The sequence below is a fragment of the Lepidothrix coronata genome, unplaced genomic scaffold (genome assembly GCF_001604755.1).
Source record: "Lepidothrix coronata isolate B3197 unplaced genomic scaffold, Lepidothrix_coronata-1.0 Scaffold190, whole genome shotgun sequence".
NCBI classification, from domain to species: Eukaryota; Metazoa; Chordata; class Aves; order Passeriformes; family Pipridae; genus Lepidothrix; species Lepidothrix coronata.
The window spans coordinates 595,349-617,099 of record NW_016690370.1 but is presented as its reverse complement, the minus strand read 5'-3'; the positions used below and the strand labels follow the sequence as shown (position 1 = coordinate 617,099).

Genomic DNA, 21,751 nt, shown 5'->3' with positions numbered 1-21,751 from the left:
AACGTGTGGGAGCCAAACCCAGAGGTGCAGGTGGGCACATCAACGGGAGGGAGAATCCCAGACTGGGGTGGGTTGGAAGGGACCTCAGAGCCCATCCTGTTCCACCCCTGCCATGGTCAGGGACACCTCCCACGAGCCCAGGTCTCACCAAGCCCCATCCAACCTGGCCTTGGACACTCCCAGGGATCCAGGGGCAGCCACAGCTTCAAATTCCAGGATGAAATTCTGCTGCTTATTTCCAAAAAACAATTGCTCCTATTTCCCCTTTTCATACTGACACAGGAATTAATAGAAAACACTAATTAATAGAAACTCAGAACACCAATTCACTGCATTTTCAGTACAACAACCTGCCAGGCACAACTTCAGTTATTATCAGTTTTCAGTGTGGAAATTAATTAATTTCTATTAAAATCCTTGATAACACAACCAAAACCAGACACTGCTGCCTCCCCCCTCCTCCGGTGTCCTTTAAATACCCAATAAAATAAATGACACCTCATTTAATCTCCACTGGTGCAGTTAATGACCCTGAGCCTGGACACAGCTCCATCCCCACAGAGCTCCGTGCTCAGCTCATGTAGGACCAGCTCAGGGTTCCAAGCACTTGTTCTTTTTCAACATAAATGTGAATATCCCATTTTCCATAAAGAACTGAGAAAACCATGATGGAGCCTTCCCTTCTTGCCCTGAGTTAATACCAGTGGAATCACAATTTGCTCTTCCTCAAAGAGCCTCATCACTGCAAAATCATTCACACTTCTCAGAGAAGACTCTCCAAGGCCTTAAGATCAACAGCATAAAATGCTCAAAAGCTTTAAGAAAATACTCTGATTAAACAGTTTTATTGAGTATTTTAAGAACATCAAGAGATACTTGATGGCTTAAACAAAGAAGCCTGTCCAGAAGTCTTCAATAATAAATTACACTGTACCCACAGAGAAGAGCAATAGAACAGGAATTAAAGGGAGGATCTGACATTAAAGCACCTAATTTGATTTTTCACATAAGCTGTGTTTTGAAATACTTCTTTTTTTCCTTGCTGGGGTAATCAATACAAGTGATGTGGCAAAGGACAGAAGTTTTCATTACAGTTGCCTCTTATTAAAGACCCCGTTTTGCCCTTTCCAATGGATCACAGTGTAATTCCTTAATGGGCTTGTGGCCACATGGCTGCAATCACTGGCTGCACATTTAATTCAGGGTGAACTTTCCTGGCTTCACATTTGGAAGAGTGTTAGAAGAAACTCCAGCTCTTCATTGTAAAAAAAAAGAAGGCTAAAACCCACCTCTCTGTCTGTGTGTAGATATAAATATGGTTTCTACCTGCCAATAAACTGCTCAAATAAAGAACAGACACTGTTTTTACCATTTTATCACGTTCTAAAAGGCATCCAGGGGGTGCTTCAAATCACAGCTCTGCCTCTCCCTCCCCTTCCCACTCTTTGGTTTAGGATCAGAGGAAGATCGTTCAGGTCTCCCCTCCCAGCCAAACACCACACAAGGAATCAGGAGCTGGAAATGCCACAGGCAAACACAGCTCTGGGCAGGGAAGGTTTGCTCATCACAGATTTGGGAGATGTTTTTCAGGAGGCTCTGAATGCTCCCTCAGCTGTTACTGTGTGAAGCTCCCAGAGCAGATCCTGAGAGGGTTTGAGCTGCCAGGGAAGTTCTTCAAAGGGAAGATACTCGTTTGCCTTTGGATGAAATTATTAATATATAAAATAAAGATACAACTTGAACAGCTTCCACTAGCCCAGGTTGCTCCAAGCCCCGTCCAACCTGGCCTTGGACACTTCCAGGGATTCAGGGGCAGCCACAGCTTCTCTGGGCAACCTGGGCCAGGATCTCCCCACCCTCCCAGCCAGCAATTCCTTCCCAATCTCCCATCTCTCCCTGCCCTCTGTCAGTGGGAAGCCATTCCCTGTGTCCTGTCCCTCCATCCTTTGTCCCCAGTCCCTCTCCAGCTCTCCTGGAGCCCCTTTAGGCCCTGCAAGGGGCTCTCAGGTCTCCCTGGAGCCTTCTCCAGGTCAACACCCTCAGCTCTCCCAGCCTGGCTCCAGAGGATTGTTGAAGATGTCTGTTTTTCAGTGAATTAAGGGACTACTTGTTCTAACCTTTCGTACAGAGCCCCTAATTAAATTTTAAAGAGCAAATGAAAAATCCTTTGTTTTAGACAGTTAGAACTTTAACATTTCTCAAAATAACAGCATTTATAGCATTTTAAATGATAAAGCCCTCTTATTGTTACAGAAGCTTAAAGTCTGCTTTTCAAGAGATTATGGGCAGAAAACATTGTTTAAAATCCTTTCAAAATAACTGAAGTTACCAAACACCCCCAGGACAAATCTTTAAAAAATACACATATTAAATAATCATATTAAAGATGTTTAAACAAGCAAAAGGAAAAAAAGAGCCTATTCTAATAGCAATTCTTCCTATTAGTCTCATAAGTATGAGGACAGATGTTTTGCTTGTTTAAAATATGTTGGGGATCTTCTCTTTAAGAGGCTTTATGGGCCTCCCACATTTGCAAAAGCATAAGTATGAGAACTCCTCTTAAACCACCCAAAAATTCCTACAAATGATGGGCAATCAGCCTTCTAAAAAGCCCAACAGGACTGAAAAAGTCTTTGCAAAACACCCCCTGCTCCATTTTAAGATTTATTCGGTCGCACCTCACCATCATCCCTAAATCTGATGGGACACCAGGGCATTTTTTATGCCAGATGAAAAACCTCAGCTCCTGCTCAAATGAAAATCCCAAAATTATTCCAATCCCGGAGTTTGGCTTGCAGGAGGCATTAATCAGGAATCACAAATCCACAGAGCACATTAGTCAGGAGTAGTGATGATAACGACGTTGACTAATGGGCTCCGAGCTGGAAGGGTCAATCATAAACTCATCAAATGCTTCATTTCATTTCTTAATTTGGACAAACACAATTTGTTTATGGGAAAGATATCAGGTGTTCTTGCATGAATAATGGCTGTGAAAGCAAACTCCATTAATCAGTCCCTGATTACAAATGACTCTGAGATTGTTTGTTCTAATTTCATTCATTTGGGTCAACAAAGAAAACACGAGCGAACGAAACCACTTGGAGGAAACGGCACATTTAGTTCTCCAGATTTAATAAAGTTGTGATAAATGTCCTTTCAATCACTGAAACAGGAATTTTATTACCCACATTGAATACTGTTCTTGAAAAAAAATTAATGCATGCGATTTACAAGTTGATCATGTGGGCACAGAACAAGATCTTCAGGTGCTGGACAACTACTGAACTCAGAGCACTGTCCCTGTATTCCAGGTTTTCCTGAAAGGATGGATCCGAAAAGCACAAACCCAGTAGGGTTTGATTTCCACTCAATGATAAAAATGATGGAATGATTAAAAATCTGTCCTTTAAATACAACAACAGTGAGTTCCACACCTGCAGCTGAGGGACCTTCACCTCACACACAGTCATGGGTATCCCTGGACAGCCCTGCAGTTCTCTCCCAGTGGAAAAACAACAGCAGACAGGGCACTAATTACTAATTACAGCTTCTCATCTCAGTCTGGAGCTAAGGAGGGAATGAAGATGGTGACATGGGGACCTCCAGTGCTGTTCCATCACAGACTCCCCAGGACTGTCCCAAATCACTGAGACTCCCTCAAACCATTGTTGTGCCTCAGAAGGGCACCATGAGCTAAAATCCATCAAAACAAAGGCAGTATTTATCAATTAAATCCATAGAATCACAGGACGATTTGGGTTGGAAGGACTTTAAAGTCCATCCAGTCCCACCCCCTGCCATGGGCAGGGACACCTTCCACTAGCCCAGGTTGCTCCAAGCCCCATCCAACCTGGCCTTGGACACTTCCAGGGATCCAGGGGCAGCCACAGCTTCTCTGGGCAACCTGTGCCAGGGCCTCCCCACCCTCACAGGGAATTATAACCTTATTTAATCTAATCTAAAGCAGAGATTCCCTTCAGATGAGGGAGAGATTCCAGCACACTGGAGATCAGGGACACCGGGACACCAACAAGCGCCTACCAGCCGGCGCTGGTGCTGCTGGGCACTTGGGGCACCTTAAAGCCCTTTTCTGGGCATTCACAGTATAAAATCCAGCCACTGGATTTCATATCCATACTATAAAAGCACCCTCTGCTTGCACTTGCAGAAAATCTAAACAGAAGGGTGACAAACATCCCAAGTCATCCAAGGTGGGCTCTCAGAACAAACCTCATGGACACCCGTCCTGGCTGCTGCTTTACTGAGCACAGCCCAGATGAGGCACCTGGACAGACAGGAGGGGGTGACAGATCATGTAAAATAGGAGAAATTAATATTTTCCCATCAAAATTACAAAATAACATTCCCCAAAAGACACCCTAAACCAGAAACAAGCCCCGCCACCACATATGGTTTCCGCAGCCAGAACAGTGGATAATTAAATTACCAGTTGCTAAATATGAACTGATATAAAACTTAAGGTAACTGAAAAATTGTCTTTGACTTGAGATCAATGGCAGGACTGAAAGATTCATCTGCACATAATTAGCAGAGAGATTTGCATCAAAATCATGTATCCATATGCTGCAATAGGACTGAAGCCCATTAGTTCTCTTGTAAGGCTGAGATACTTTTGGTAGCACAAAAAAAAAAGGTCTCTAACAAAAAAAAAAAGAATTTCTAAAAGCTTTAGAATTATTTCTGAAGGCAATAAATGTTCATTAACTAATAAAGTTACTCTAAAGTCTATTTATAGGCTCTGGTTTACATTATGGCCTCCCTGCAAGGACTCATTGGCTTCTTAATCCAGAAAAATAGTAGAGATTCTACAAAAATGGGTCAAAGAAATTATTTTTTAATCTCTTATAAGAACCTAGAAGAGGTTCCTGAAGTGAACAGCTTTTAAACACCAACAGAATGATTACATATATTGCAAAAGTGAATTATTCAGATTCAAACACATTCTCTACCTACATTTAATTCAAACCCTGTGTTTTATCAGCAATCATGAAAATGAAGTTGAATTAATTGTTTAATTAATTATTATTATTATTCAAGTGTCTACTTTGCTCACCAATGACACAAACCAGCTGCACTTCAAAGGTTCCATATTTTATAAGGAAGAGACCACTGATATGGTAAAATAGTAATTACCTGGAGTAGTGACTCTTTTTTCTGCAGTTGTTGCTTTGCACGCAGAAATTAGTATTTTTTAGTGCTCTAATGAGATTTTGAAGCTTTGCCAAGAGATCAGGAGCAAGGACTGGATGAAGAAATGGATCTCATGTCCAGCTGTCCCAGCACTTGCCCGTGGCTGTGAAGCTCACTGGTGCTGACCACCAACATGAGCTCAAAGACTTTCTGCATTTTCTGAAATCCCATCTTAAACCACCTGAAATTCTCATAAAACATGTAATATAAAAATTAGTTGCCGTAAGTTTATTCCGACATCAATTTTCTTTGGGTTTGGTTTTTTTTTTCAGAACAGTTTAATTCTTACGTGGCTCAGTTTGGTTCAAGTTCTCTTTCTGTCGACATCGACAAAATGGTTCCTGACACCGAAATCTGCTGAGCAGGAATCAGCAGCTGACCCAGAAACTGGGTTCATTAACTCCATAATTAGACTGATTTCCTAAACTAGCCAGTTTTTCAAGAACAGGATAAACCTCTGCTCTGGAGCCAGGCTGGGAGAGCTGGGGGGGTTCCCCTGGAGAAGAGAAGGCTCCAGGGAGACCTGAGAGCCCCTTCCAGGGCCTAAAGGGGCTCCAGGAGAGCTGGAGAGGGACTGGGGACAAGGGATGGAGGGACAGGACACAGGGAATGGCTTCCCACTGACAGAGAGGAGGTTTACATGGGATATTGGGAAGGAATTCCTGGCTGGGAGGGTGGGGAGGCCCTGGCACAGGTTGCCCAGAGAAGCTGTGGCTGCCCCTGGATCCCTGGAAGTGTCCAAGGCCAGGTTGGAGCAACCAGGGCTAGTGGGAGGTGTCCCTGCCCATGGCAGGGGGTGGGACTGGGTGGGCTTTAAGGTCCTTCCAATCTAAACCCTTCTGGGATTCTGTAACTGTAAAATCTTCCATCTCCAAAGATGGACCCACAGCAGGAGATATCACGAAAACGTTTGGAAGTCTCTCTATTGAGGCACTGAACAGAACTGAGCAGGAGAAACCTAAAAAAATTAATCATTTCACCAATCAAGACTTGTGAACTCATCTGTGGAGTGCAGGGACAGGATCAGAGGTGGCAGAATCCATCATGGATCAGATCCTCATGGAACGGAAGAGCTCTCTGAGACTCCTGAAGCCCAGAAGTCAAAGCCCTTCCCCTCCACAGCTCCAGGAAGATGCATTCAGCATTTCTCCTGCCAGCAAGTGGAAATCCAACTGCACAGCCCACCTGGATCATTTGGAGGCACTTTACGAGTGTAATTCCAGTTTATTTTCCTTTGAGACAGGGAATAGTAACGAACTTCTCAGACTGGTGAAGACTCACCATGGAGAAAACTTCTTCTCCTTAGCTGGAGGTTCAAGAAATGCTGCACAAAACACCTTCAAAATCCTTTTTAGCACATTCATGTTTGCCACAGAGAGAAAAGGTAGTTCAATAAGAGATTTTTGCTCTCCAAACTCAGATTTTTATATAAATAAAAGTAAAATTCAATTATCCAAAGTGTCAATTGACTCTACTCAAAACAACTCCTTGAAATGGAGAGAAATAAGAATTTTACATTCAATCAAACTGAGCATACCCACACAGAAACTAAATTAATCTCTTTGTCAATATTCAGCAAGTTTTAAGCCTGTTATAAGTTCAAATTCCTGCAATTTCTGCGACAAACCTTATTTTTAAAGCAGTTTTAAATTTCCACGAAACAAGTGAAATATTTTAAGTCTTATTTCATCCTTTGTGTCTATACAGCCACACATGTTATCCATCCTCCTAAAATTCATTGCAGAATTCGAAATTCAAATGGAAGCCACGGACTTTTCAGTGGGAAGAACACAAACAGCAAAACTGAAAGAAAAGCATCATCAAAACGAGAAATCCATAACCACTCCATAAATTTGGCAGTTGAAAAGAAGCCCCAATAAAAGGAAATTTTTCATACTTGTTGCCACCTGCCCCCCTCCCTGCTCTGCATGGCTAGAAAAGAGCAAAATAGAGGCCAACCTATTTAACTAAACAGTTTTTATTAAAGCAAAAGAAAAGCAGGAATCTATAAAGTACCAAGTGATCCTATTAGTTCCACCAGACTAAAATCATACAGTCTACGTATGTGGTCCTTTCAGCCACATCTGTTATGAGCCATTTTGATGCCCAAAAGCAGGGAATATTTGACTATATTTACCAGGCACTGAGTGCAAATAGCGATTTTTCTCCTCAGTAATAAAAAAGAAGCTGTAAGAATTATAAAACATTTGTGTTTGCAACAGTTAAGGCCAAATTAGTTGTTGTATTCCGTGATTTTTCCCTTTAAGGAATATGTAAAATGCAACAAAGGCACAGAATTAAAGGAGGCAATTTGATGGCGTAATTCAGAGATAATGAGCTAAATATCCAATATCCAGAATTGCAGCCAAACAGATAAATGTTAAATGCTTGTGATTTGTATTCACCCATTTTTAGTGTCGATTGTTAATGTCCCATTAGTGCCTCCATCCTGAAGTTTCCTTTAAATAAACTCCGGGACGAATTCTTTGCACAAAACCACCCCATTCTTGAGTGCTCTTTCAGCCAGAGATTGAAATGCAGATTCCAAAAATACATCAGTCACTTATTTCAACTCTAGACCTTTGAAAATCCAGATCAATTGCCTTTTGTCAGCGTCTTTATATGGAGAGCAAGACATTTCTGCTTAGCACCATGGAAAAGCTTTGGGAGCCCTTTGGAAGAGGCAGGAATATTGATGGTTTGAAACGTCCATGTGCTGTTTCAGAGGAATTTATTGACATTTTTGGAATATTCATCCACGTTTGAATCTCTGCGAGGAAACACTGATGCCACAGGGCAAATTAAGGTGTGGATGAAGAAGCTTTAAAGCTGTGAGGTTTGCTGTTTGTCCCCAGTTTAGGGCTTGAAGCGGGGGAGAACTTTTCCCCTAAAACCGGCGAGCGGAGCAACGTTTAACACAAAACCTCCCGTCCTTCTGGGCAGTGGAGTCTGGGAAAGGAATCACAGACACCCAAGTGGTTTGGCAACTGTAAGTGACAGAAGCTGAGCTAAATCCTCTGTTTACACTGGGGATTAGGAGGGGGGATTGTGCCGGGATGGTCAAGGGAACCTGCTCCCCGTCAGCCCGTGGGGCAGCGCCACAAAGGCGCGGCCTGGTAGGAAGTGACCCATAAACGGCTCCCGAGCAAGGATTTACACAAAGCCAGTCTGCCCCATAGAAACTCCATATGACCATTAACTGGCCGGCATGGCCTGCCAGGAGGCCTAATTACAGCCCTACAGAGCCCCGGAACAAAAGCTGGAGAGCTTTAGCCCAGGGATGATCTGCTTTATACTGACTTGAGAGAGTCCATATAGAGCCACAAAGAGAAAGAGGTTTAGCTTGGAAATTCTCCCAAGGGACAAAGCATTGTGGCTGAGTCTGGAAGGCCCACATGCAACATACTTCAGATGGGCTTAAAACATCCCACCCTCTCCAAATTAACATTCAACTACTGCCTGCTTAACATCTGCTCGAGCACGGCGACTTGGGGGAGCTCGTCAGGGGCTGCAAGAGCCTTCCTGGCACCTCAATATTAAGAAATCCAATTCAATAAAGTCACATAAATACGAATTTAGAGCCCAAACCAACAGCTTCTACTTCGATAAATCAAAAATCAGTTGCCTCGAGGATTAAATTGGAGGCTTTCAGCACCTCCCAGCATTGCCCTTAATGAGAACAAAGGTACTGACATTAATTACACCCACAAAGAAAAACAATATTTAACCAAGTCAGCACGAACACAGGACTTGGAGACAAAACTTCTTGCCAGCACTATAGTACCTGGATGTAAAAACAGCCACCTTCCTCTCCTCCCTCACACACACAGGTGAATATTTTTCATTTCACCAGCTCTCCCACAATGAGAGACCAGAAGTCACAATTCCCATCTCCAAAATGCACCAGAGAGAAATAAATCTAAATAAAAAGAGCCTGTTCAGCTACTTGTTACCTCCTGTCTCTTAGAGAAAGCAGTTGTTATTTCCTGAAATTACATCTAAGTTAAATTCTAAAAGCGGGTTTTCCCCAAGATCCCAAATATCTGCAACAGGGAAATTCAGAGAGGAAAATAAAGACAGGAAATTCAAGAAATTGCCCAGAGAAGCTGTGGCAGCCCTGGAAGTGTCCAAGGCCAGGTTGGACGGGGCTTGGAGCAACCTGGGATAGGGGAAGGTGTCCCTGCCCATGGCAGGGGGTGGCACTGGATGGGCTTTGAGGTCCTTCCACCCCAAACCATTCCATGATTCCATGATGTCAGCAGGGATGAACCAGGAGGGGACCATCCCAAATGTCTCTCCAACACTTGTTGGTAATTTTGAGCCCCTGGTTTGTTTGTCCAAACCATGGAGGAGCAGAGTCATTACCAACCACATCCAGGAGGATAATCCGCTGGGAATAAAGCCCAGTTTTTATCCCACTCAGTGGGATTGCAGCAATTCCTGTAACATGTACAGCCAGATATTCCACAAGTTCATTCCCAGGTTTGGGATGGACTCTGTCTTGAGCCCTGCACACACAAACAAGAGCTTCAATCATCATTACCAGCTTCGTTCATCGTTACCAGGGACGGAGTTAAATTATCTTATATCCAATTCCATCAAACAGCAACAACAACGAACCTGCTGACCCCGAGCTCCTGGAATGGTCTAACACAAATTTATTCTTCATTTTTAACACCAAAAGGTGAAAAAGGTGCTGATTTTGCAATGAGCAAACACACTAAAAGATGTTGAAATAACACTCCTCTCCCTCCAATTTAATAAAAATTAAATGCAATGGACTGAATGCAGGACTGGGGGAAGAAGGTGGGGGGTGATTTCATAAAGGCCTGAGATGCCCAAGACTTAAATAAAGGCAGGAAAGGACTTCTGTCTGTATTTTGGGTGGCAAAAAAGACTTTAAGTCTCTTTGGCTCTTCATGAACAACTTACAGCTCCAATCCAAGATTCAGCCCTCGATGGTGAATATTTAAATTTAACAATGCCACAGACCTTTGATATGTTTTTGGAAATTTTGGAGCCCAGGTCGTGATGATGTACAGCCCAGAGTTACCTTTTCTACATTAAAATTAAAATATTGAAATGAAAAACTGAGGTGTGAGCGATGGGAGCAGAACACACACATTGTGCTTTTGAGGTCAGGGCTGTCACATCTATTTTATAATTACATGTTTCAAGGATTTATTAAAAGTTCTGGAGAACAAGGAACGAATTGGAAGGCAGACAACGCGAAAAGCTGGATTTCTTTTGGAAAACAGACACCAGCAATGTGAGGAGATTATTCCTAAAAACCAAAGGTTTGAAAAGGGGAAAAATTAAAAAAAAAAAAAAAATTTTCTTGGAAATCGCTGCCTTTAAGTTAAAAATGCAAATAGGAAAGTAAAGAGAAACATAGACTTACTACAATATATATGAAATACTGAAAGCTTTCCTTCTTGTGTGACAAGCTGACACAGTTTAATAAGAAAATCAAAATAGGAATGTTAATATAGGAATGTTTCTCTCTGTAGAGAATTAATTTGTAGATCTGCCTCTTGATCTGAGCTGTTTGGAAAGCTTTGGAAAAGCCTTTTGGAAAGCTTGCCATCACTTCAAATAAATAAATATAAATATATACATGTACTAATTCAGATCAGTCCTAAAAAATAAAGAAAGAAAATTAAAAAAATTTAAACCCCCAAATTTTGGAGGGCACAGAATAAAGTCTCAGTAACAGCAGCAGCCAGAGGACAAACGTGTGAGGTCTAAGTGTAAAACACCACTTGTTTTTATTTCCTTAAAGGGATTTACCAAGTGCCAATGACAATGCAAACCAGATTCAGCTTAACCTGGAATTTAAGTGACTTACAGAGAACGGGACTCAACATTTGCCAAAAACTGGATAAAACTGTTATCTGATGTTACAAAAATTAAATGTATTTCTGAAGAATATCATTTTACTCACCAGCTGCCTCCAGAACCAGCTGTAGCCTGGCCTTGGCCTGTTCAGCAGGAGTCTGAAAAAGAGGATTTATCAACCTTAGAAGTGTTTGGACATTTGAGACTCAAGGTCCGGCGTTCCCGGCGCCAACGGGGAGCTCCTGCTTCCACCAGCCAAGAACCTTCCAGCTGAAACCAGCCCTGCCACACTGAGCTGGGGATTATCAAGGGAATCTTCAGAACTGACAAGGAATATTGTCCCCGTTGTGCCGTGGCACCAGGACCAGGCTGAGCTCCACCACCACGGCCAGGCTGGGACCCACACCCACCAAACCCTCCCCGCTCCTGGGGACAAACCCACAAAACCAGGGCTCACAAACACACTCCAAAGCTGCCCTTAACATGATTAATATGGCCAGTTTTGCACACTCCTCCCGTGCTCCCTTTGGATGTTTTCCTCTCCTTTAAGGTATTCCTTGGCATCTGCCGGGCTGAGGGAACACATTGTTGGCCGTGTCCCCACTATGCAAATGCTCCCCAGTGATGTTGCACTGTGTCCAATGTGCTTGCCACCCCTCTAAATTTGAAGCCACTCAAACGTTGCCACAGTTAAATTTATACACAAACCCCATTTGTCACGGAGTTCAGAAGTTGATTATTTCTGGAAGCGTCAGGAAAAAGTTTGGGAGGTTTCTGCTCTGCACTAAAAACAAAGGGATGGAAATTTTTAGTGCTTAGAAAACTCTTCTAGGCAGACATTGCCACTGGAACATTTTTTCTGATAACCAGTTGGAGTCTGCATCCTCCCAGTTTCGCCCCATTTCCCATACAAGTGTTAATCCAGGGAAAAAAGGCTGAGAGAGTTGGGATAGTCCAGCCTGGAGAAGAGAAGTTGCAGGGTGACATAATTGTGGCCTTCCAGGACCTGAAGGAGCTACAAGAAAGATGGAGAGAGACTATTTACAAGAGATGGAGTGACAGGACAAGGTGGAATGGCTTCCCACTGCCAGAGGGCAGGGATAGATGGGATAAAACAGGAGCTCCACCAATCCCGACACAACCGATCCCCCTCTTCCCACTCCTTTTCCTACTCCTGCCATGGAGGTACGAGTGTGTCTTGGTGGTATAAGGTAGGACAGACTAAAATCCTTCTTCTACTCAGCAATATCCCACTGGGAACTGCCCAGGCAGCTGCTTTGGAGGCGCCTTCCCCTCTGCCCTCACACCAAGTGCTAATTGCTTCACGGACACGGCTTCACCCGCAGGAGAACTCCACGCAGATGCCTTTATTAGCAATCAATATGCCCTAAACAACAAGTACACGAAGGATTCTTAAATAAAGGTGACTAGGTTGGCCCCAGAAAGCGTTTTTCCAACGGGTGGATGAGGCCAATACTTGGGAAAAGGAGGACAAAGACGATTTCAGCCGAAAATTCCCATCAGACCCTCAAAGGAGCCGGCAGCAATTGTGAGGACAACCAGCAATGTGTGATAATAACCAGCTCCTGGAGGTTACTATTGATTTAGGAGACCATTAAGTGACAAATTCAGAAAGGCCCTCAGGAAACCTAAAAATGATTGGTGGAGGAAACATCATCAGGGTGATGGCAAGCACCGGGTGTAAAATGAACTCACGTATTTTCCTCGCGGTCTCAAGCACGACACAGAAGGTAAAGAATTCAAATAGAGCCAAAAAAAAATAATAGAACTGAGTATTTCTGCTGGCAGCTGGTGAAGGTGCCCACCAACTGTGGAATTCCCTAAAATTCCTCACCCAGCACATCCTAAAACAACCTGAGGTGTCTCAAGCATCTCCAGTGACTGACTTTCCCCACGTCCAAAAGTCTCTGGTGACAAGCTGGAGTGACACTTCAGAAACTCCTGGTGTTCACAGGACGCCCCAAACCACAGATATCCACTGATTAATAGTTATTATTAATATCTCAAGCCAAAATTTAATTAGATGCACTCCATTTTTCATGCCAATTGTTTTAGGAAGATGTGACACATCCTTCTTACCTTGTATTTCTTTGCAGCTCATCTACTGAATCCCATCACTACTGCTTTGATAATTTTTGTATTTTTAATAAAATTACGCTAAAACCAGTGTCTCATAACTTTAAATTTGCTGCTTTTTGTGTAAACCCCCCCCACAAGTTGCTGTGTGTGATGGGCAGCTCCAGACATGCCAGGAGTGCCATGGCTGGCTTCCAAAATATTACATTTCGAGGGGATTCAGCTTTTAAATTTACTAATTTACTAATTAATATCTTTGAACAAACCCTTTAATTCAGCTACAGATTTTATTTGTTAAATTATTCCTGCTCCTTGGGATGAATCACAAACCTTTTAGACTGAGAAAGGTGAAAAATTGGGAAAAATACTTGAGAAACGTGAAGTTTATGAAGAGAGTCCAAGTTTCTGTTGGAGCTAAGGACTGGGAATATTGCTGAGCAGAGCACGTGGCTCTTGGCATCCCTGGAAAACTGTATTATCCCAAGATTGCAGCAGTTCGTGGCCTGTAGTATTCTGAGGGGCAATGCTTCCTTCCCAAATTTTGCTGACTATGGAATTTCATACAGAATATGTCTAAAATGTGCCAAAACTGGACATGTTCAGTTCCTTCTGTTCATCATTAATGACACTGGGTGGGCACAATTTACCTACAGGACTTCTCGATAAAAACATAAATTAATTGTGATTGTGATCAGTTTTTGTGGGGTTTTTTTTTACACGAATCTTTTTTCTTTGCATTTGATAAAGACAAACCCAACAGTCCTTTGGCCCTCAAGAGAAAAATTCCAGTCTAAAAGCAAAATCTGAACAATACCCCAAGGACTCAGTGAATAAGCACTAATTAGGTACCTCCACATATGATCTCAAAAGCTGGGCACAAATCCATCCTCCCTCTTTAACTCCAGCCTTGTCAATCTTTTCCTGGGGACATTTATCCAACCTTTCCCAACACCTTATGAGCTCAAAAAAAAAGGTTAAGGAAAAGCGTAATGAACAAAAAGAACAAACAAAACACACATTTCCCAGTTGTCTGAGGAGGTGGCTGCCCAAGACTCCTGGGAATTCTTCCAAAGGGGGTCAGAAACCGAAAGCAAATGTTGTTTGGAATGAATTCCCAAAAAAAGAAGGGTTGGCAAGGTTGAGAATATAAGAGAAATTCCCAAGTGGAGTGAAGTAGAGGAGAGGTCTCCGTTGTGGAACGAGGTGTCAGAGAGGCTGGGGTTGGCTGGGATGAAGAGGATTGTTCCCTAGGGATAAAGCCCTGCCATTGAATGGCTGGAATTCCCATGGAAAAAGGAGCAAAAGGAAACCAAACCACATTAATTGACTGTCTGAGTGGGGTCTCCACTGGTAAAACAGCCCCATCTCCCAAATCTCTCAAACACAGGGATACAGGGTTTGGAAAGACAAGCTGATGTTTTCCTGGAAGTGCCAAAAGGTTTGAATTCAAGTCCTGTGTAAGACCAGAAAATCAGGAATCAGGGCCCAAAATCCACTTCTGCCAGGAATTAGAAATTTCTTCCTGTTCATGTCACACTGGAAAGGTTTTACAGCTGCAGTGGGGATCTGGGAATGACACTGAATGATGGCAGCCCATCCAATTTATTTTCCCAATTTATAGGGAAAGCCAGTATTTGGGATACAGGACACTGACAGGTTTAACTAGGAAGAGTGATAACCCAGAGAGTGGGATAGAGGGAATGCTGATAAACACAGGGAATGCCGTGGGGAGACTCTTCCTATGTCACCACATTCCCAAAAACCAACCAATTCAGGGAAAACCCAGCTGGGCCTCATCAGGAGCAGCCAAAAGGCCACCTCGGGGTGTCAGTGCTGGGAACAGTCAGGGAAGGAGTGACAACAAAGGGGACAAAGATCCATAATTCCATTGCAATCCATCCTGTAAGTCAGGGGCCTGCCTTCCCCTGGAATATTGTACATCCCACTGCCAGCAAATGTGGCTCAACAGGGAAAGGGCAACAAAGCAGCTTTTAAATAGAGTTTGATCAAATCACGGAGGTTTCTTTAGCAGAGAAATGTTGGATTCCCTTCCCGTCACTTATTCCTCATCAGGTGATTAAAAAAATTAATTACCAAAGACATTGAAAATAAAGAACTTATTTGTCTGAGAGGACACTTCACAGGAGCATAAAATACTAAAATAAAAATAAAGACAACAGAGATTGAGAACTTGTAATCAGCATCTTTTCCTCACATAAGCCTTTGAGGTGGCAAATTCCAAACTGTCAGAGGACCATTTTTCACATTAAACACATCAAAATAAAATCCCAGGGAAGAATTCATAAGATGAATTAATAACACGGGAATATAATAAGCACATCTGGCACTATTTGAATTAAACCTCCACGTTTTCAGCCATAAATCAGCTGAAAAGATTGGATGGTAAAATGATATTTATGTCTGAGTCGGAGTTTTTCCTCTGATCCAATTAATCAGTAGCAGCACTCAGGTACAGGACCAGTGTCCTGACTGGATACAGATCCACCTGTTCCCCAAAAAAATCAACGTTGCTTCCCAGAAAGACAACGTTTGATTGTTCCACACAAGGTGTGGGGGGGAAAAAATCACATCTGATTGAGACTAAAACCAAACCAACCTTTGAGGAATAAGCAACAATGGATTACTGGAACAAAATCAAAGGCTGTGGCAAAAAAGTCCCAGACACAGAGTGATTTTCAGGATCCAAATCAGTTTTTGCAGCAAGTGCTCCTTTAAAAGGACCAGAAAATGTAATGTATTAATTTCAGTGAAAATTATTGAGGAAAAGCAAGGAAAAAGGGGCTTCCTACTGGGAGTGGATACAGAAAACTGGATTAAGCAGTCGGCAGAAATAGAGAGCTGTAAATAAGGTTTAAAAATAAATTAATCCGGGTCTTTTAAAAAGGAAAAATTACTGGAAATGTTCAACTTACACGGCCATAAACTCTGCATGAGTCCTTTAATAAGGGAGGGAATAGAGATAATATTGGATCCAGACACACACTGAAGGCTGAAAAATTACCCCCCATCTATTTATTCACTTGCAGCCTGGAATATCATCTGTTAGACTGACATTTGCATGGAAATAGAGGAACAATCCCCCAAAAGTCCAATGTGCTGATAAAGAGTTAATAAGACGGAGATTTTTGCATCCACATCATCTGGTCATTGCTCTAAAAATTCCTACAGTTCTTCCTTTACCCTTTGAAAATTGTTCAGTTTATTAATTTCTGAGCTGAATTTGAACTGAGTCCGAGCATTACAGGACGAGTGGAACCCAAAATTAAAGGTAGCAACGATCCCCACTGCTCAAAAAACAATAAGGTGATTAATATTTAGCTTCTAAATGTGGATTTTCATTTCTCTTTTATAATTTTATAGTTCTGCTACCGTATATTACAATTAAGCTGCACATTTATATAAAAATAGCATCAGATAAACCCGGGTTTTGATCAAAGTGTTTAATTAACACATTATAAACTGTTCTGCAAACAGTTGGACTGTCTGGAAACGCAGAAGCACAACCAACAGGTACCAGGGATTAATCAGGAACAGGAGGAGTTTAGCCTTGAACTACTGGTTTATTTTCTCCCACCGTCTTCTCTAAATACATTCAAATTTTTCAGGAAAAGGGGAATCACGTTCCCTTTGGAATCTTTGGATTGAAATGCAGTCATTGAAAAATAGTAGGAAAAAAACATTTTGAAAATGAAAAGCATTTCCAACATCACCAGGATCTTGTGATCTCTCAATCAGCAATCAGTTTAAAAATAATCTAATGTCCTACCCCAAATCAGGCCTAATTACACAGGAATTAATCTGAGCTTAATCAAGATCATATACTATGAATAAAACAGTGCATTTTCTCTTCGCTCTAAGACTCAATGATCAACTCCCCTCCCCTCCTGACTGTTTTAACTTTTAAAAGAATTACCTGGGTTTCCTGCTTTTGGCTGCTTCTTTTGACAAATAAACACAACATAAAATGTGGAGGGGGAAATGTAATTATTCTGAGGAGAACCTGCATAAAATCAGGGCGAAGAGATTCGTATTTTAGACACAGACCACAGAGAGTTGGGTGAATTTATGCTTCGCTCCAGTGTTGGGCTGTTCTGCACCCAAGATATGCAATAAAACACAATCAGCACATCAAAGACCTCCACGTAAAATCCCCAAAAGAAGAGCAGAAAGAACCCCTTAAAAAGCTGAATTTGACGGTGGCCTCAGTAATTAGATTAATAACTAATTCCACTTATGCCAAAGCGTTTGTTTGTTGGAGAAAACCCTCCCAGGAAATGCATTTAAACTTGGGGCTGGTGAAGCAGCCACTGCCCTCCATAAAGTTCCTTTATATATTTTTTCCACAATATGCACAAAACCAGAATATGAAATCAGAAACATTTTACACATTCTCATACTTCAGAGAGCACTAACAGCATTTTACTAGTCGAAAGCACTTTATCTTCATGTCTCTATAAGGCAGAGTTGGTGCATAATAATGTAATTTATATTGCCTAAATGTTATTTTGGGAGCATTGCATCATTTCTCAAACTTCATGACCTTTACAATTTTCGAAACTTTTATTTCCCTCATTATTCTGAACAGATTTCATTACATATTTTGAATGTAAACAACCCTGAATAATGATGGCCCCATTACGGATGTACAGCGCTGACAATCGGGCGCGGGGCCGAGATGGAAACCCAGTGCATTAATTTCCCTCTCATCTCCCGCAACTGCGCTCCCATAAAAAGTTTTATACTCAACTCACATAAATCATGGGCAAGAAAAATGAGAAAATCTGGTGGCTAACTCATCTTCCAGCATTCTGCGAAAATGAAATTCACTGAAATACCTATCAAAACTGCAATCATCAAGAGATAATGTCTGCTTAGGTCTATCTGCACTTTCCGATTTAATTTCCTCCGTGCCCTTGACATCCACAGATACCATTAAGATTAAGCGCCGAGAGTAACTGAGCAGTTCCCCCTTTTTGATATATGGGGCCCAGGCACTAAATGGAATATCATCATTTGAAAATTAATGCAATATTTCTTTTGTTAGTTTTTTTTTTTTTCCCTCCTTTCCCCCCGAGCGGGAGAGCGAGCGGGACGCGGAGCCGCCGGTTCTCCCCCGGCGGTAATTTCCCCGTCGGAACGCGGCGCAATTACGGGAGCCGCGGGGTCACCCCAATCACCGCAGCGCTTAACGAGCGCCCGCGCCCAATCCCCGGCACGCCGAGGGCACCGCCTCGCCATGGAACAGGATGGGATCATTAGAGTAATAAGCATGGAAATCTGTTTGGAGATTAACCTCTGATTCCACGCCGCTCTCGTCTAACGGGGCGCCGCGCGAACCTCGGCGGCTCCTCATCGGCCCCCATCACATCGCGGGGTCAGGGCTTGGTGAGGATGCCAAGGGAAGTGATACTCGGGGTATTTCATGGAGTTATTGACTCCCTCTGATCGGATCCATCATCCGCCACCACGGCGATGCTCCGGCCCTGCCCCGGCAAATTTACGGGAGTCAAATTCCTGGAGCGAATACGGAAGGGACGACAAAGCGAAGTTAAAAAAAATAGCAGGCCCGAGGGTCAGGTGGGTGAAAGGTCAGCGGTCCCCAAACCTGGTGGAGGCATGTTATTAAACGAGGATGATCAAAGTTTACTTTTTAATAAAGACACAAAGACATGAAAGCCTCCAGCGCTGTTTCATGTGGAGCTGCTCTGGTTTCAGAGGTGGCTGCTAATGCAAAGTGACAGGGTAAAACTGGGTTCTTTTACAAAGTTTAGACCAAATTTGTCGCTGTTGTAACAACAAACTATTTCAACCCTTTGAATATTCCCCCATTAACATATTCTGTCTATGATAGTTTGATACCACAGTTGTTTGATGAATATCTGGAGCTAAAAGCACAAAACCCTCAGAACAAATAAAAGTGGTGTGTGCACATTAATTTAATACATATTCAGGACAGTGGGTTCTCCACAAATCCTTCGGATCTCCAGAGCCCCTCTGGAGGAGGAGCCCGTATTTCATCCCCGTAGGCAAATGGAGCCAAACAGAATGGCTTTTTCCATGGATATTCATAAGCCATTGATCTTCTGCTGCGTGATTGCCTAATATGAACCCGATCCAAAGCTTCTGAAGGAGCTGGAAAGGTTTCCAACACACTGCTGAGAGGAGGGACAGTGTTTAAATGCCAACCCTGGTTGAGGGGCCACTGCCGAGGTCGGGGACACCACGGGAACCCTCCAGTGGGGACACAGCCAGCCCTGGCACTGCTCCTCAAAAAGCACCTCCCAGGCTGCTGCCATCCCTGATTTTGGGAAGCGAGGGCTGGAAACTTGGTGGCACTTCAGGTCGCCCAAGGGGAAGTCCCCAGGCATGTCCTGGACACAAAAATCACCTTGACCTCCATCCCTTGCCCTCAGTCTCTTCCTCTCAGACTGGGACAACGTTTTCAACTGGAAATCTCAGTGCTCAGCACAACTATGACCTGCCAGAAGAACTCATTTTAGGGATTTACATTGGGAAGAATCCTTTGAGAGTTACATGTATCAACCTCAAAGTGAAACTAGCCCTTATAATTAATAAGGGATGAAAATCAGAGAGTTGAAGATTCAAGTTTAATATTCACCTGAACAAGCAGCAGTGACTGAAGAGTTCATATAAGCAAAGCATGTCATGTGTAAAAGGCCTCAGCTCTGTGCACGTGCAAGAAAAGAGATGTGGATGACTGGAATGAGGAAGGAAATAAATGCATCAGCATTTTTTATGGCACCACAAGCTACAGACTGATCTCCAAGGGTTCTGACACCACCAGCACATCCCAGCACCATTTCCCTTCCACTAACCTCATATAGAAAAGGATTTCCCTTCCACATTTTACTTCCAGGATAATTTCCCATTCTTAGAGACTTTCTGCACAACTCCTTCCTGAAGCAGCTCCAGGATAAAGATTCTGGTCCCATCACAAGGTCAGGTTGGACAGGGCTTGGAACAACCTGGTCTATGGAAGGTGTTCCTGTCCATGGCAGGGGGTGGCACTGGATGAGCTTTAAGCCAGTCTGGGATTTGGGATGTTTTGATCCCGTTGCCCAAATGAGAAGAAAAGCAGGTTATGAAGTTCAGACAATCCACTCATATCCACCCACACCCACTCTGTCCATGTGGCTCTTCCTGTGCCAGAGGGGGAGACTTCACAGAATCCCCTGTTTTCTTATGGAGAAAACCCAAATTCCATGCTAAATTGCCATAACTGTACCCCAGCACCACGTTCCTGTTCTTCTCTAAGGCTTCCTTCTCTTCTGGACTAGAGGTGCCTCCTCAGGGATCTCACCCAGGAGGGGAACTTGGTCAGAAACCAAGGGGCATGAAAACTGTAATTCCCAGGAACACCACAGTGGTTTTCCTTAGGGAATTTTTTTCAGGTTTAATGATTAGGATATGCGAGACAGAATGCCTTTCATTTAAAAAAAAATATAAAGTGAAATAGCTTGTTTTCAAATAATACACTTGCAACAGGGAAAATCCCAACCCTCCCTTCACCCTGACACTGCTACAGTAAGAGACAATTCCAGCCTGCAGAATATAATTGACCAGCATGGAATTTTGCCAGCATAGCAAGACAAACATAATTATTCCTATTAAGAGCGTTAATTAATTGTTTGTGAGCACAAATAATTGGCTGCTTGGTTTTACAGCTCATTAGAAAGCCAACAACTCTCTCAGACACCCCTGTCCAGGGGCCAGGCAGGGACCACCAAGCTGTGACCACCAGAAACTGAGATAGTGACAATCAGGGAGAGGTGACACTGAAATCAAACTCCAAGAAAAAAATTGTGAAAGTTGATAAATAAATATTAACAATAAAGAAGCAACATTTAGTAAAATGTGAACACTTAACAAAGGAGTGGCTTGTTTTGTTTGGGGGTTTTGGTTCTTTGGGGTTTGTGGGGTTTTTCTCTGGTTGCTTCAATGAAAGAAGACATTGGAAGGAGTCCTGAGGTAGCCATGGAGATGCTCCAAGAGCTGGAGCCCCTCTGCTCTAGAGTCAGGCTGGGAGAGCTGGGGGGGTTCACCTGGAGGAGAGAAGGCTCCAGGGAGACCTGAGAGCCCCTTGCAGGGCCTAAAGGGGCTCCAGGAGAGCTGGAGAGGGACTGGGGACAAGGGATGGAGGGACAGGACACAGGGAATGGCTTCCCACTGCCAGAGGGCAGGGAGAGATGGGATATTGGGAAGGAATTCCTGGCTGTGAGGGTGGTGAGGCCCTGGTACAGGTTGCCCAGAGAAGCTGTGGTTGCCCCTGGATCCCTGGAAGTGTCCAAGGTCAGACTGGAGCAACCTGGGCTGGTGGAAGGTGTCCCTGCCCATGGCAGGGGGTGGCACTGGGTGATCTTTAAGTTCCCTTAAATTAAATTTAATGAAGCCACAACTTTAGTCAAACACAGAGGGAGTTACCCTGTACAGCAGCTCAGGTACCACCACTCTGCACAGGAGATTTCCAGCACACTTTGCCCCAATCCCAGGGAAACTCTGCACACCAGTGACCTCTATTCCTGATCCCCACCTCCCCAGGCCACTCCAAACCCCCAGAGCC

General features: G+C 43.3%; 1 protein-coding gene across 1 annotated transcript in view; it reads right to left on the bottom strand.

The window, feature by feature from the left end:
* The window catches only part of LOC108505412 (serine/Arginine-related protein 53-like), a 68,744-nt gene that overhangs the window by 35,251 nt on the left and 11,742 nt on the right, over positions 1–21,751 (bottom strand). The window contains exon 5 of the mRNA XM_017831365.1: positions 11,159–11,211. Within this exon, the coding sequence (XP_017686854.1) occupies positions 11,159–11,211 (53 nt within the window). The remainder of the gene's footprint in view (positions 1–11,158; positions 11,212–21,751) is intronic.